We start from the raw sequence: 18082 nt of genomic DNA, 5'->3' as shown, positions 1-18082 counted from the left end.
AGGCTACAGCCTTGATGAGTAACACTTTCTATGAAACCCGTATTTACAATACATTATAAGGGTATTATTTATTTATTATAAAAAAAAACGTATAATATGTTGTATCATCTCATGAATATTCATAAGAACAGTTATGATACATCATAATACTTACGTATTTGTGATCATAAGTATGATTATTTATAACACACAAAGAATACCATATTAAGGCCCAATCCCAATTCTACCCCTTATCCCTTCCCCTTTTCCCTACCCCTCCGTTTCGTGCATTCACGTGAAGGGGTAGGGGTGTCTCGATTCTCTTTTGTTTGGAGGGGTAGGGGAAGGGCCAGATAGCCCTTCAAATGAAGATTTTTAAAGTGAAGTGACATAAAGTGAAGTGACATTTGGCCAAGTATGGTGACCCATACTCAGAATTCGTGCTCTGCTTTTAACCCATCCAAAGTGCACACACACAGAGCAGTGATAACACACACACTGTGAGCACACACCCGGAGCAGTGGGCAGCCATTTATGCTGCGGCGCCCGGGGAGCAGTTAGGGGTTCGATGCCTTGCTCAAGGGCACCTATGTCGTGGTATTGAAGGTGGAGAGAGAACTGTACATGCACTCCCCCCACCCACAATTCCTGCCGGCCCGAGACTCGAACTCACAACCTTTCGATTGGGAGTCCGACTCTCTAACCATTAGGCCACGACTTCCCATAAAGGAAGTGTGGTTTTCGGGACCACACTTCAAACGAAGGGGACTTATCTCGACCACATGGCTGCTACAGCGAACAAAAAGACACATAAATGTAAGCTTTTTTTGGCATAAATAAAGATTTGAACGAAAAGTAATCATTTGCAGGGTTCGAAATGAGGGGGGTCTGGGGGGGTCCCGGACCCTCCATAAGTCATTAGGGACCCATAAGAATTCATTTTTGGATTTTGGGGGGTCCCCGACAAATATATTTTAACATTAAAAATGATTGTGAAAATTATAGGTTTTAGTGACGTTTTGTATATATAACGGTAATTAATTGATTTCCTAGCGCGAGGCAGCAATCAGTGCAGCTATTAGCCGATTGAGTTCCTATAGCTACAGCGTCACGGACAGTTGTTGTAGTGCTCCCGCAGACACGTACTAGATGAACGCGGCAAAAAGAGACATCATAAAGAGTGAAATCCTGAATGAAAATCCTGTAAGTGCTTCGATTGTGTTTATATCTCCATAATTGCTTATAGTAAAATATTAGGAGTTCGAGATCCTTTATCAAAAGTTGCATTAACTAGAGATACCCAGTGTAATGTAGAAGAGTTTGTCAACGTTTCTTGCTAGCTGTAACCTATGTGTATGAAGCCAAATGATCTGCCAGCTAACAGCAGACCTAGCAGCTAGACTAGTTATTCAAAGCTAGCTTAACAACATAACATTAGTTGTCCAGTCAGTGATTACGAAAGATAACCAGGACTTAATTCAAGTCTGTGAGTTGATTAAAGTGAATGTGATTTGAGCATGACTGCACATGAGAACTTGGTAAGCAAGCTAATATTATTTTTCTTAATTTAGCATCCTGCACATGGAGAGAAAAAGAGGAAAAGGAAAGATCACCAACTTTTTTCACGGGTAAATTGTGCTTATGTGATAACATGGCTGTTGTTGGGGGAAATTGTAGATATCAGGGATGCAAAAACAGCGCGCTTTTCGGCGCCTCCCGCCAAGTGTTTCTTTTACTCTCTATGGTATCTGCAACTGCATCAAATTCTGCTTTAAAAAACTTCCTGTCAATACAGAACGAAATATGCTGTAGCCTATTTTGCCGTCAATACTGCCGACGTTGTATTTGCTGTATCTGTAGGCTATATATTTATGTTAAACATCCAAATGTAGACTGGTCTGTCGGCGCACAGAGCCACACAGTCGCAGACAGAAGTTCGTGAACACCGAATTCCCTTGTCTTTCTTATCGGTGTTTGAACGGAAAAAAATAAACGATGTGTCCGAAAAAAAGAAGTCAAAGTGCCCGTCTCAACGAGTTTCCCTGTAAACGCAGTCAGAGAAAGAAAACGGATGTGTGTCATTACCGGTATTAGATACATGCATTCGTCTTAAAGGGACAGCAACCCAATATACCTGCAGCTGTTTGTGTCACCAAAGTTAATCAAACAACAAAAGAGAAATAGAAAATACACTTTTGTAGCTAAAGATGAACTGTATTAATTATATGAATCATATTTTAATGTATACATTGAATGCAGTTTTTACATTTGATTATTCGATTTCTGTAACTAAATACAGTTAATTTACCTGAAAAACCAAAAGCACTGCTTTATTTCACATGTATTTTTGTTCTATTGCATTTATATATGCTTGTACTTTATTATTTTCTATGCAGAAGCACTAGGCCTGCCCTACAAAATTACCCCAACCATCCTAGAACTTTACAAATAGAGCTACTGAAATCATCAGGTGAAATTGTTTTCGGGAAGTATTGGAAGGAGTAGTAAACCAAGAAGAAGTGATAGATAGTTTTTCAGAATTCCATTTTACTCTGTCTATATGGGTGGGTCGGGGATGAAAGTATCTAGATATTTGCAGCAGGGCGAGGGCTTCGATTACCTCTCTCTTTTTTGATCATACATTTGTTTGCTAATTAATAAAATTTTAGGGCCCCCCCCAAGAGTCCCAAGTCATTTTTAACCCTGATCATTTGTTTTATGTTACATTCAATTGTGAGTTCATATTAACGGTCATGTTACTCAAAGAAATGTTTGCAAAAAATCACTGATATTTGCTTACGTCATATCATTACAGACTGCATGATAGTGTCACAGCATATGTCTGATCAGGGCAATAACTACCGTAGACTAATCCCCCCAATAATTAGAAATCGCTAAACCATTTTCTCAAATATTGCCTATTCAAGAGAGAGAGAGAGAGAGAGAGAGAGAAATGGAGGTTGCGTGTATTCGCATCTGTTCGTTTATCTTTTTAGAGTGAGTTTACTTAAAAACAGCGATTGTATCCTCTCGTCGCTGGAAAATATAATGTAGCGATGCAGTATTTAAACTGTATTTAATAAAAGTCGTGGGGCAGCGTTGACAAGTTTATTTTCTCCTTGATGTGTGAGCTGCGCGATTTCCGATATGTGTGTGTGTCAGTAAGCAGCTCATTAATACAGAACGATAATTAAAGGCTCTAATGCACACCAGCACACCAGTTTATGTGTGTACTGTAAGAGCTAGACGACGAACGCTGATGACGTGTGACGTCATGGTAGTGGTGTCCCAATCCTTAGGGGAATATCTTCTCCCCTACCCCTTGACACTCTGTTTTAAGGGACAAGGGGAAGGGGTAGGCGGAGGGGTAGGGGAAGATTAATACTCATTAGAGTATTAATATGCTCAAGAATGGTAGAATCTAGTATGGTCGAATAAGCTGATGTACTTGCAAAGACACTTATATTAAGTTTATCTGTTGGTTGACCATCAAAATAAAGTGTTAGCATATATTTACAGTAGCAGACATACTAATACTCTATCGACTGCTAGTTGACATGTAGTTTCAGAGTTACTTATCAACAGCTGTCTAAAGGGTACCACCAAAATAATCAAACTGATATAACAATAAAAATAGTTCAAAGCAAATGTGTCACATTACACATTCATCTGATCTGATATCTGATCTTTATATGGCTGTTTGAGGAAAACAAATGTTATTATTATTATTATTATTATTATTATTATTATTATTATTATTACTACTACTTATAAGTGTTCTTTGACCGCTTTAAGTAAAGTAGCATCAGAAAAATGGCAAGATATGAGGCTTATAATACATTATAAAAATACGAAATATAAACAATATATTATTAGGCTTCATAGAAAGTGTTACCGAAACTTCTTTAAAAAAATTAAAACTTTACCGATCCTAAACTTTTGAAAGGCAGTGTATTATACTGTAAAAAATGTTTTCTCAGGTAACCTAAAATGTACATCATTTATTTACATCAAGGATCAAATAAAATATAGCACATTAAAGTTAAAAGTTACACACTTTTTTATGTGATGCGCTGTACAGGGTTTAAAGATTGTTGATGTTTTTGCTCAGGTGCCTGAAATCGCCGCTCAGTGGAGAAAAGTTTTAGAGAACAAAATTAGAGGGAACACTGGTCTGTACTATTATTTCACCCTTAAGACTAAATACCATGGATCTTAAACAAGTTGAAGTATATAAAGCCTTTTAACAATTAAATAATTCACAAAAAAAATATTAAACAACTTTCATTTTTTGTTGCTGTTGTTGGTTGTTTGCTTTTTTTTTTAAACCTTTCTTCTATGATTTATTATTATTATTATTATTATTATTATTATTATTATTATTATTATATAGGGAAACTTCAATATAACATCTGTTGTTAACTGATAACTGCAGATATTTAACTTGAACTTAACTAAACTTACTAAAACCAGTCATTTTAAAAGTGAATTTGTATGTAATTTTTTTCATAATAATTTTATTGTGTATCAGTTATAATCCAGAAAATAATCCAGAAATATCTGTAGTTTACTGCAGAAATTGAGTTCCCATCATTAATAAAATAGTACAAATTCTTTCTCGCCATAAAATGCCTACAGAAATTTCATTGTGATTTCAGGTAATGAAAAGCCAGAGCTCTATTTAACACATTTTTAAAACCCATTCCACACAATTCCACAGATTTTCTCCCAAAACCAGTTCAGAAAATGCAACATCCACAGATTCCATCTGGGTCTATTTATAATTGAGACAACGAGGTCAATAGGACAGCCTAGTATGTATTGAAAATATTGGCTGACCAAGTGTAACGAGCACTGAAATATTTAGACTATCTGCATTTGCCTCAGAAAATGTTTTCACTCAAACAACTGCCGAGTGGTTGCTCTGGCAACAATCACCTAAATTCCATTCTGGCACCTATAGAGGCCTCTTTCCCTTAAATCCTCTGAAAAAAAAACTGCTGCAGGTTTGAGCAAGTCTTCTTCCTATGAATCCTTAAATAACACCTCAGTGTTCAACATATTGTCATTAATATGAAAACTAAAATAATTACAGTAAAACTTAGTACGTAGTAAAAAAGAACATACCTGTAGATGAGAAAACTAGAGATTACAAATATTATGAGGGCCAGTCCTGACCCAACTGCCACTATTCCAAGGACAGGAAGTTGATCTGCGGAATTCAAATTAACAATTGTAAAAACATTTAATTCAGTAACTGACTTGTTGGGTACACTAAAGAGTTGTTCACAAAGAATAAATCAGGCCCACTGATAGCATTTATTTTAATTTATTTTATGCTTGATTCACTTAAAATTATATAGCAAATAGCTTAATGGTGAAAACATGCCCACAAAATCTGTTAAATGCAGATTGCACTGTGCAGTTCCTGATTTTAAGGGGCTGATCTAAGTGCCAGCTTGTGGAGGATGCAACAGACCCGTCAGGTTTTACTTTAGTAGGACTGCAAAGCATCATTCCACCACTGTAGTTCAGGCACTTGAGTCAGCTCTTTAAAATGCTGAAAGTGAGCTCATCGACATTGCGCATCTGGATATATGCCAAGTTATACCACTCTTCTCCACCATTTGATGAATCACTGGTGATACTATCAATAGAAAAGCTATCATCTTTTTTCCAATGAAAAGTTTTGTGATGTAATCTACAGTGACATGTATAGTGCTTGCTCTCTGGCTAAAATATGAAAACTACATCATGTAGAAAGTCCACAGGTGTCAGGTTGAGTCAATCAAAAATAAAATCAAAAAACTATTTTCATTCATTTGAACTCATAAAATTGAGTAAAGTGTCAAATATGTGAGTTCACAATGAAAAGGTCCCCACCTTCCTTGCATGGTGAGAATCCACATGGTGGGTAGTCCAGGGGTGGGCGACCCTTTGGCCACTGAATTCTCTCTGTTGGGGACCACAAGATTTCTTTAACGGTCCCATTGTAGTGACCAACAATCTGTGTAACAAAGAACACTCATCAGTATATTTACAGTAAGGGAAAAAACATTTCTGGGTAATGCTGGTTTCACACTTTTGATAAAATAAATATGATTTCACACAAAAAATGCTAAAAATGCACACAATAAGCATGTCTAGTTGTTTTAACAAGATTTGGAGTATATCAGAAAAGAAAAAGAAGAATTGAAAAATATATAATGTATAGAAGTTTTTATATATATATATATATATATATATATATATATATATATAGAAGTATTATAAACAAACATTATAAAAAACACGTTCTATATCTAAGTATGACTGAAACGACGTTGTTAACCTTTTCCATGCAAATCTCAATGTTAACAAACTTTCATGACTTTAAAAGTTACAAGTTTATAACTGACCAGCTTCTAAAAACAAATTCATAGGTGTCTTTGTAAAGAAATATATGGCTCTTGAACAGCTTCTGTGACACAGTACAAATGCTTCCAGTGTGAATACTCTCACTAGTCTACAGCTGCAGAGACGATGTAGTTATGCTAAAGGAAAGCGCAAGCTTGCAGTTTGAAACAGGTGTAAAACCTTAATTTTCCATGTCCTTGTTACATGTTACATATTCTTACTATAGTTATAACAGTGAATTATGTGTAATTACACACAACTAACCTTAAACCAAACCCTAATCCTAACCTTTTATAATGTATGTAGTACATACTACTAGTAATACTCAGTACTTACATGTAAAAAGGAAACCTTAAAATAAAGTGTTACCAATTTCATTTAAGAAAACAACATATTGTATTACAGCACATATTTAAAAGAAAGATACCAAAACCTGCCAATCAGAATTTTTTTAGTCTATGGTTTGTGGTGGAAAACATTTAAACTACAGTTCATGATTATGGTAGATGATGTTTTTCTGCACACGATTCAGAGTGCGTATATACAACACTGAACATATTTATAACATAAGGGGTAACTATAGCAACAATGCACGGATAACTCAATTGCTTTGTTACCAGCTAGATCACCAATAGTTTCCTTTCATATTTTTTTTACAACAGACCTCTCTAACTTAAACAAGCCTCTCGGTACATTTATGAATGAACAAGTCAAACTGGAAAATGAACAAAACACTTACAAGCATATGAACACATGCTTTTGATTAGGACAGAATAGGAAAATAAAGGATTTCATTTTTAAGAAACACATTATTTGGTATGCCGAGCCATCCAACCACAGCCACATCTACAATAATTATGGAAAATGCGGAAATCGGGTTAAATTAGACTGTTGATGTAAATATGCTCAAATCTTTAACCACTGTTATTTATTTTAACCATGTATCTCAAAAAGATTTTCATTACAGAAACATTCCACAGGAAAGCTACATCATTCACAATTTTACTTCTGATGCTTGCAAAAGCAGACATCACAAGTTTTACAAGTTTCATATTCAGGGTTTCTGAAAACGTTCAGAGACCTTTTGATTCCAAAGGTAAACTACTATTGTGCTGTGGTTAAAGAAAAAAAAACTGTTTACGACATTATGTACACGAGAAAATGGGTTGATGCCTAACAGCCAATTTCTTATAAAAAGCATTAAATGAATTTCCCAAAACAGAGCAGTTTTTCATTATGTTTAAATAAGAATACATTTGTTCTGTATTCATGAGTAAACTGAATTTGTGGACATTGTACTTACTGCATATTGCCCAGTTTTCAGGTTAGTCATTCCCCAAAGGCTAAAGTCTGTGAATCTGGCATTGTTCCGATCTGTGCTAACAAGGCCAGTCACCCCTGTGATAAACAAACACAAACCCAGGGATCAAATAAACATTTATTTTCGAGTGTTGCTTTCAAAGTTCTAAAGTGGAAAGTTCACATATTGTTTAATTTTTGTTAGCCAAAAAAAAAAAAAACATTCTAAGACACAGAGAGCGAAAAATATTGCTGGGAGAAAGTAGTTTTATAGGACATTTACTAGATTTCTTTTTTATATGTTTAAACTGTTTTTCATATTTTTATAAATAAAAATGTAAACGAGACAATTGTGCATACAATACAATAAAAGTATATAGATCAAATTAATGTGGGTAGCATGGCTCAGATCTTTTTTTGCTGAAAGAATTTGATTAGACTTTTTAGACACTGGAATCCCTTGTTTAAATTTCTAAAAGAGATGTGTGAAAGTTTAATATCAGTTACATTGCTCTTTACAAGATATCAATTATGATTTTTCTTTTATCAGTATTAAAAAAAAAGTTAAAAATCCAGAATATATATAAAGACCTGTTAATTATTAAGATAATCTCTTTTAAATATATCTTGAATTATGTTTTTTCTTTTTAAAAACTAAAAAAAAAAAAAGTATGTTTAAAAAAGTTTCAGTATGATTAAATATTTTACGGAAAACTACTGATTAAGAAAAATACTTTTTTGCAGTGCATTTAGTATTCTGCCTATTCCTCTGTATGTGTTTGGCACAGTGTGTGTAGTTTCCTCCAGGGAGAGGGCTCAGCAGATGGGATGTTTATTAGAAACAGATTTTCCATCCACAAGCTAGTTGGGACATGCTTTAAATCAAGGACTCTGAACTCTACCCTCCCTGCAAGAGAGGCTGTGAGTTTACCGACATCAACCTCAGAAGAGCTCTTACAAGTCCTCTACTCACTTAAAAAAAAATCTGAGCGGAGTTGCCAAAACACTCCAGCTTGACACTGCTGTTAAAAACGTTACTTGTCATTACATCCTAAAACTGTGAAGGGATTTAATGTTATAATCCACAATCATCTTATTGATATGAATGTTAAAGCATCATAGGGTCATATTCTGAATGCTTCTGTCAAACATATTTTTGAATTGGTAAATCAAGAACACTCAACACACCCCAGATCCTGCGGTTTTGCATTCTCACAGTTATGTTGATTCCATCATTCTGAGACACGCCGTCTGCTAACGCTTCACTGAGGGCTTTTGCATATAGCACAAAACCATCATGGAAACAACCGGCAATAAAATCCATCTGAGGAATAGGAAAACAGAGATTTATTACAGGGAAACATCAAGAAATCTTAAACTACATGTCATCTTGTACAGACATGGGGAGTGTATAGGGTAAGATATGCCAGTGAAGGAGAAATGATGTGAGATAAAACTAACAGGGCTGTCCATTGATGAAAAATTTAACTGAATTAATTATTCATCTGGCAGACCTAATTTATCAAATTATATTATAAGAAAGCATTTAAACCATAGAAATATGACTTGTCCAAAGCAAACAACTTGCCCAGCTACTGAGACATCCATGGTAAGCTGAATACTTTACCTTTTCCAAATAAAAACATAACAGTAATTTCAAATACATGCTAAAATATTACCTATTCATTTTTTATCATAAAAAATACTGTCACTTTATCACAAATGTTCAGTCTGACATACCGTCATCCCAAACAGTATAAGCCACATTTAAAAATTTTAATGCCATTGCATTAGACAACAAATATAAAGTAAATTCAATCCCAATGATGTTTCAAGTTATAAAGCAACAGATTCAAACTTCCTCTGTGACTGTTATCTTGAAGAGAACTAATTTCATACATCTACTAAAAATCACCTTGGAAGAGGCTGGTTAAAAATCATTGCAAAAATAGCTCAGTAAAATTAAGTTAGTTAGCTCTAGAATTTGTTTGCAGATGCCAGTTGCTTTAATATTTTGTTTCTAATGCAATGACATTTAGATATTTTAAGTGTGTTTAATAGTTAATGTTTCAAAATATATTTTAGAGAAACTGCAGATATTGAAACAATTCATGATAGATTGGACTGGTATTATACAATTGGTAAAATTATTGCTAGCAGAAATTTGATTTTTTTTTTTTACTTTCTCATAAATTGTACATTTTCATATGTACTCAGAGGCTTTAAGGATTCACTTCTTGAATGTTTTCATTTGGCAGCTACATGTGGTTTTAGGGTTTCGGGGAGTTGTTTCCGACTTTTGTCAAAGGGTACAGCTGATTCAGGAAAATGGGACTGACATGAGGAAGCCAAACTTATGATTCAAGTGCTTTTTAGTGTCATATCTGATCTTGCGGTAAAAAGAAACACAGTTTAGCTCCTGAAAGCCTATCGAGCTGAACAGAATGCTCAACATTTTCAAGGCAGTGATAGAAGGCCAAAAGAGAACTACGCTAGTCTGTATAAATGTTTTGATTAAATCTGATTTGACAGATGGCTGTGCATTTATGCCAAAACCTGATCTCGTTTATGAGCAACTCACCAATGAGGGTTCCAATTTTACATTAAAATCCTGCATTGCTCTCTTGTGGAGTTCTTTGCAAAAAGTGGTATACTCAGGGCTGTCTGGCTCCCGGTACGTTACAATAAACACAGACTAGAGAGATGGAGAAAAAAACAGATAGCTAAGAGTCATGAAAAGAAAACAGCATGATTAGCCCTAGGCAAATATAAATTCCTTCACACAAGAAGTCACTGAGAATTTTGACAACTGTTTTTATTTTATTTTTTTACTCACAAAAACTCACCACAAATGTAAATTCTGTCATCATTTACTTTCATGTTGACATTGTTTTGTCATGCATTATTCTTGACTTGTGCATAATTTAAGCTTAATGTGAAGAACAGACTAAAATTGAAGTCATCATTCACTGATAACACTCACTTCCAGAAAGTGATTAAACTGAATCATTGACTCAGTGAACAAATCATTCAGACTGGTTTTGTGAACTTACCATAATCAGCTGATTCTAAAATTATTATTACACAAGTTAAACTGTAGTCTGTTTTTATAAAAAAGAGCATAGTTATAGACCATTTTATGACACATTTCCACGTTAAAGTGAGTCATTCTGGAACACAAGTTTCAGGCACAAGTTTTTCATCTTCAAAATGCAAATGACAATATTTTTTTTATATTCTCTCAAAAATTTTTAAAGACAAAAATACTTACTGTAATATTTATTATAAATACTGTAATATTCATATTAATTGATTAAACTGTGAAATGCAAGTTAAATTAGTGAAAACATTTGTTTTAAATTCTGTTCAATAAATGTCTAGTAAGAACAATCAAGCAAAAAAAAAAAAAACTTGTTCATCAAATTAGGATGTTGTATAATGCACATTAAACTGCCCAAGAAACTGCTCCAAATCAAGTTTAAAAGAACTCTCTAAATGGTCCCTAAACTGTTTGATTCAATTCAAGACTGAATTTAAAAAGCATGACAAGAAATGGTGAATTTAATGGCACTTTTTTAATGGAAACTTTCAAGACGGTTTAAAAAAAAAAAAAAAAAAAGTATTTTAAATGATAAAAAAAGGTGGTGCTGATGTTTATGTTTACAACACATACAGGTATATATCCTCTGTTGAACATGAGTCCAAGTATAAAAGTAAATATACTGTTGCATATTTCATTTTCAGTTAAAGTGAGATAAGGTAGAGGTGGGTGGCCCCAAAGATGTGTAACTGGGGGCCTCATTGACCAAGACTACAGCCCTTAATTATTTTTAAAAGTATCTTGGTTTTATTGTGTCCGCTCATTATTCATTTTAATTATTGGTTTTATTGTGTATTTATTGAATATTTTTTTTAATTGTTCTTCCAAAAGTAACATTTTATATAACACATTTCTTGTTCATCTGATCAGCGGCAGCTGCAGCTCAATCCACCAGCCTACTTAATGCCCTGTCTTTTGTCTCTTGTTTGTCAGATTGTTGTTTGAGGTCCTCTGTGATTCTTGTCTGTGTTCCACCTGCTCAGCTACGTTTGTGTCTTGTTCCTGTTCGGTTGCTATTGGAATTACCAGTCATCATACGGATCCCTCACCATCACCCACCTGCGCACTCAATCAGCTCCTCACCAGTCTGTGTTGCCATCGAGGTCCCTACGTCACCCACCATCAACCCAGCCTGGTAATACTTCTCTAATAAACATCATTTACTTGCAACTGCTTCCTGTCCTTAATTCGAACGTGACAGAACGATCTGACCACCCATGGAAGCAGCGAGTAACCCATCATCGGCGTTGGAAGAGTTCCTCAGCGCCAGTGCTCGAAGGATGGACTCCCAGGAACGGAATCTAAATGACACTGGTCGCGCTTTTCAGGTTTTGGTGGCGCAGGTGTCCGAGCTCACCGAGCAATTACAGCTTCTGCGAGCCGCTCACACCGCCTGTTCCTCCCACACCATCGGAGACCCCCTCCCAGCCGGAACCACGCCTTCCTATTCCAGAAACCTACTCGGGTGAGCCGAATTTCTGTATAGCTTTCTTAACACGATGCGATATGCACTTCTCTCTTCAACCCAGGACCTTCTCCAACAAACAAGCCAAAGTGGCGTTCGTGTTGACACTGCTCACTGGGAGGGCGGCATTATGGGGAACGGTGGTGTGGGAGAATCAAGATCCATGCTGCGCCTTGTTCCAGACACTCTCCGCTGAGTTGAAGCGGGTCTTTGATCAAGTCGTCGCCGGGAGAGAGGCGGCTAGGAAGCTAGCCGAATTACGTCAAGGAGAGAGATCAGTTTCATATTTTTCTATCGAGTTCCGCACCCTGGCGGTGGAGTGTCAATGGAACGAGGAGGCGCAGTGGGACATGTTCCTGCATGGGCTGGCAGACCGCGTCCAGAGGGAGATCTACGCCCTGGACCTTCCGACCTCACTCACTCACTTCCGACCACCTTCTGGCTCATTGAGCTGTCACTGAGGGTAGATGCACGACTAACACGAGAAGAACGACGTAACCTACCCAATCCCACACCGAGAGCCCATACGGATGTTCGCTGCGACCTTGTATTGATTACCAGGGACTGAACAACGTCAGAAAGAATACTTACCCTTTGCCGTTGATATCTTCAGCCTTCGAGAGGTTGCAGGGAGCGTCGATCTTCATGAAATTGGACTTATGTAATGCTTATCATTTGGTCTGTATCAGGGAGGGGGATGAATGGAAGACCGCTTTTAACACCCCCAGGGGGCACTTTGAATACTTGGTCATGCCCTTTGGGCTGTCCAACTCCCCAGCGGTCTTCCAGGCATTCGTCAACGACGTGCTGCGAGATATGATCGATCAATTCATATATGTCTACCTGGACGACATATTGATTTTTTCCTCTTCTCCCCAGGAACACGTGCAGCACGTTCAACAAGTGCTTCAGAGGTTGCTAGAGAATGGGCTTTTTGTCAAGGCGGAGAAATGCGCTTTTCATGCACAGTCTGTTCCGTTTCTTGGGTATATCGTGTCGACTTAGGGAATACGCATGGATCCCGAAAAGGTTAAGGCTGTGGTAGAGTGGCCAAGTCCAGATTCCCGTAAGGCCCTACAGAGGTTTCTGGGGTTCGTCAACTTCTACCGGCGTTTTATTCGCAACTTCAGTCAACTAGCCTGACCTCTGACCGCCTTGACCTCCCCCAAAACTACGTTCAGATGGTCAGACACAGCCGAGGCTGTGTTTTCCAAACTGAAGAGCTGCTTCGTTTCAGCCCCTATCCTAATCACCCCTGATCCATTGCGTCAGTTTTTGGTGGAGGTCGACGCGTCGGAGGTGGGGTTAGGTGCGGTGTTATCCCAACGTTCTCCCTCAGATGACAAGATGCACCCGTGCGCGTTTTTTTCATATCGATTATCCCCTGCCGAACGCAATTAGAAGGTTAGGCCACTGGTTAGAAGGCTCGGGTGTTCCTTTTATAGTATGGACCGACCACAAGAATTTAGAATAAATTAGTACTGCCAAAAGGTTGAACTCCAGGCAGGCTCGGTGGGCACTTTTTTTCGGATGTTTTGATTTTACTCTCTCGTACCGCCCGGGTTCCAAGAACATCAAACCCAATTCTTTGTCGCGCATTTTTGACCGTTCCGAACGCCCGTCTACTCCCGAGTGTATTTTACCTGAGACATTAGTGGTCTCCACACTCACATGGGAGGTCGACTCAAAGCTCAAGACGGCCTTAGAAGGGGTAACGGCTCCGCCCGGGTGCCCACCGAATCGATTATTTGTGCCGGAGGGATTACGGTCCAACGTCATTCAGTGGGGGGATTGCTCTAATGTGGCTTGTCATCCAGGAGTAAATCGTACTAAATATTTGGTCAAGCAACGATTCTGGTGGCCACTTATGGCTCGCAATATTCACAGTTTTGTTTTGGCTTGCTCGGTTTGCGCCACTGGAAAGACTTCCAATCAACCCCCTGATGGGTTATTTCAACCGCTGCCGGTGCCTTCGAGACCCTGGTCCCATATTACACTAGATTTTATTACCAAGTCATGGTAAGTCTGTCCTCAGGGTTTCATCCCCAGAGCAATGGTCAAACCGAGAGAGCCAACTAAGATTTGGAAATGGTGTTGCGATGTTTGGTCTCCAAGAATCCTTCCTCCTGGAGCCAACAACTGTCAGTGGTGGATTACGTTCACAATACATTACCAATATCAGCTACGGGCCTATCTCCGTTTGAGTGTAGTGTAGGATTGCACCGTTCATGAATGCACCGTTTCCTGCTCGTCTCATGTTACGTCATGTTGATTGTTTCATGAGGGTGTTACCGCTGATCAGATGTTCCTTTTATAGTATGGACCGACCACAAGAATTTAGAATAAATTAGTACTGCCAAAAGGTTGAACTCCAGGCAGGCTCGGTGGGCACTTTTTTTCGGATGTTTTGATTTTACTCTCTCGTACCGCCCGGGTTCCAAGAACATCAAACCCAATTCTTTGTCGCGCATTTTTGACCGTTCCGAACGCCCGTCTACTCCCGAGTGTATTTTACCTGAGACATTAGTGGTCTCCACACTCACATGGGAGGTCGACTCAAAGCTCAAGACGGCCTTAGAAGGGGTAACGGCTCCGCCCGGGTGCCCACCGAATCGATTATTTGTGCCGGAGGGATTACGGTCCAACGTCATTCAGTGGGGGGATTGCTCTAATGTGGCTTGTCATCCAGGAGTAAATCGTACTAAATATTTGGTCAAGCAACGATTCTGGTGGCCACTTATGGCTCGCAACATTCACAGTTTTGTTTTGGCTTGCTCGGTTTGCGCCACTGGAAAGACTTCCAATCAACCCCCTGATGGGTTATTTCAACCGCTGCCGGTGCCTTCGAGACCCTGGTCCCATATTACACTAGATTTTATTACCAAGTCATGGTAAGTCTGTCCTCAGGGTTTCATCCCCAGAGCAATGGTCAAACCGAGAGAGCCAACTAAGATTTGGAAATGGTGTTGCGATGTTTGGTCTCCAAGAATCCTTCCTCCTGGAGCCAACAACTGTCAGTGGTGGATTACGTTCACAATACATTACCAATATCAGCTACGGGCCTATCTCCGTTTGAGTGTAGTGTAGGATTGCACCGTTCATGAATGCACCGTTTCCTGCTCGTCTCATGTTACGTCATGTTGATTGTTTCATGAGGGTGTTACCGCTGATCATCTGATCAGCGGCAGCTCATTCCATCAGCCTACTTAATGTATTGTCTTTCATCTCTTGTTTGTCAGATCGTTGTTTGAGGTCCTCCGTGTTCCATCTGATCAGCTATGTTTGTGTCTTGCTCTTGTTCAGTCGCTATTGGAATTACCAGTCATCATACGGATCCCTCACCATCACCCACCTGCGCACTCAATCACCTCCTCACCAGTCTGTGCTGCCATCGAGGTCCCTGCGTCACCCACCATCAACCCAGCCTGGCAATACTTCTATAATAAGCATCATTTACTTGCAACTGCTTCCTGTCCTTAATTCGAACGTGACAGCTGCATTAACCAACCTCATGAAAAATGACGTAAAACCACTAATTTAAGTAAATGAAAGCCTAATGGATTATTCAAAATCAAGCAACCAGGAAGTCTTTTCAGCTGAGTATTAGTTAAATTAATAAAACCTGTCAAAACAACTTTGAAAAAACCTTCAAATTTAATTCTGCATTAAAGAAGTACATTAACATAAAAAACTAAATTACTCGCCATGAATTATAATGTAAGGTAGAAAACAATTTTAATTGTTAAGCAGCTACTCAAGCAATCTCAAACGCAGACAAATGCCACTGGGGCTGTTATGCTAAAGCTCAGTTGTTATTATAGGAATTATTATTTATACCTGGAATAGCTTGATGGGGTCATTCCACTGTATCTTTGAACCCTGCCAGGGCATCAGAACATTTCCACTTAAACTCTCTGCAAACACATCAATGTAGAAGATGGCGTAGTCCTCGGGGTTCTTAACTTCAACCTCAAAGAGCTTCATTATTTGGAAAAACGTCTGTAGAGGTCCACAAATATACACAACTGTAGTAGAAGGGGGAAAAAACTTTATTTAGAAACAACATGTTTACTTTTTTAACATAAATATACTCTTACTCTTAATCATTCACAGTTTTGGGCCCCCTTCTTCAGAGTAAGTATAATTGAGTTGCCAATTTCATTGCAGTTAAGGGAAAAAATGTCTGATGATGTCATTTAAAAAAGGTACTAGCATGCCTGTCCTCAGTGCCACTGTTCAGTGTCTGTAACACAAATGGTGTGGGACAAGTTGCTCCAAAGTTTAATACTTAGGGGTTTGGGGTTTCTTGTAATCATTAACAAAACTATTAGCAACAACAGTACCCTGTTGCAAGAATAATTCTGTCAAAATACTGTAAAAATGTAAACATATACACAAAACAATTTGTGAACTTTAGTTTAAATATGTATTTAAAAAAAAAAGGTTTCGTATCTTTAACATATACTGAATACCCCCATAATATCATGGGTAGAGAAAGCCACGTGATAAATAACAGTTCTTCACAAGTAAATGTTTCCTAAGTTGAGTTAAGTACTAACACATAGAAGGTACAGTGTCATATACACACAAATACAAAACACCATGTTAACACAAACAAATAATGCAATAAACATTAATTAAACAACATACGTTGTAACATAAAAGCCTAATATACACAATTGGTTAAATAATACATTAAGAAATAATTATTTAAACAAAATAACTTCAAATGTGAAGTATATATAAAAAAAATTCCCTGATATAAAAAGTTAACATACCATTCAACAGGTTTTTACTGTAAAATTTGTGCATTCTTTTTCAGTTAAAATTACAAATAATTTTTACACTGATACTTGGTTTTACAAGTAGCACTAAAATTTGCTGGATACACAGATGAAAATGATTTGTGGGTTGCTCCTAGCTCTTAAGAGAATGGATCGAAGCACAGAGATGTACTCTACCTTGCTGCATGCCACCATATTGATGCACACGTGAAATCATCTACATACAGTATTTGTGTGTATGTTTTTCTTAGCGTTTACACTATGGGCATGGCTTCCATTAGCAGTGTCTTTTGGTACTACTTCTGCCAGCTCAGGGGCCAGATTCCCAGTAAGCAGACATTTCCTTAAGTTCCTTAATTTCCTTAAGACCAAAGCCTTAACTAAAGAGTCAGCCTCTGAGCCCCCAAATCCTCAGCTCTTCCAGCATAGTGTACACAAATGCATGCCAAGAAGTCCTGCTGTCTCCTGGAAGCGCTCCAAGACAAATGTACAAAAAGGTTAGGAAAATGTGCAGCGGTGTTATAGAATTTATAAGGATCTGCCTGGGCCTGGCTGATACAAAGCCCATGAAAACTGTTGGAGAACATTTTGTTTCAATAGAGTCTATGAAGAGGTTCTGAAATGTGCTTTAGGTTTTTGCGATTTGTTGAATGTTTGCACTAGTTCCTTTTGTTAGTTGTGCCAAAATCATTTGTTTGTTTTGTGCAGTGTGCAAAAGATTCTCAGTGGTGCTTTGTTTATTCGAAATGGTCACAACTGGTGGTAAACAACACTGTCACTGTTTTTGACTCTTTGAAAATGTGCTTATATCAAATGAAGAAAAGTAAAAGATGTGTTATTGATTCACTCGATCACCTCAGACATGTCTGAATTTGACATGCCGTGAGTTTGATTTTTAAAAAGGACCATATAATTCCCTTAATTGCAGTCTTTTCAAGAGTGAAGCATGCACACTCTGGTCTAATTTTTGTGTGTTAGGTGTGTGTTTGGAGCTTGTGTAGCGTCCCGCATCTGTTATAGATTCTTCAAACGTTTGAGCAACCTAATGCTCGCTCTTTC

The 18082-nt window shown here is 37.8% G+C and overlaps 1 protein-coding gene across 1 annotated transcript in view; it reads right to left on the bottom strand.

Annotated features, from left to right (window-relative positions):
• The window catches only part of LOC132140801 (atrial natriuretic peptide receptor 2-like), a 90668-nt gene that overhangs the window by 56875 nt on the left and 15711 nt on the right, over nt 1–18082 (bottom strand). The window contains exons 2-7 of the mRNA XM_059549786.1: nt 16077–16264; nt 10256–10369; nt 8863–8998; nt 7679–7773; nt 5863–5986; nt 5107–5191 (exon numbers count right to left, since the gene is read on the bottom strand). Coding sequence (XP_059405769.1) covers nt 5107–5191; nt 5863–5986; nt 7679–7773; nt 8863–8998; nt 10256–10369; nt 16077–16264 — 742 coding nt within the window. The remainder of the gene's footprint in view (nt 1–5106; nt 5192–5862; nt 5987–7678; nt 7774–8862; nt 8999–10255; nt 10370–16076; nt 16265–18082) is intronic.

Source organism: Carassius carassius, chromosome 5 (genome assembly GCF_963082965.1).
Source record: "Carassius carassius chromosome 5, fCarCar2.1, whole genome shotgun sequence".
Taxonomy (NCBI): Eukaryota; Metazoa; Chordata; class Actinopteri; order Cypriniformes; family Cyprinidae; genus Carassius; species Carassius carassius.
The sequence above is the reverse complement of the archived record's forward strand: the minus strand, read 5'-3'. Positions and strand labels throughout refer to the sequence as shown.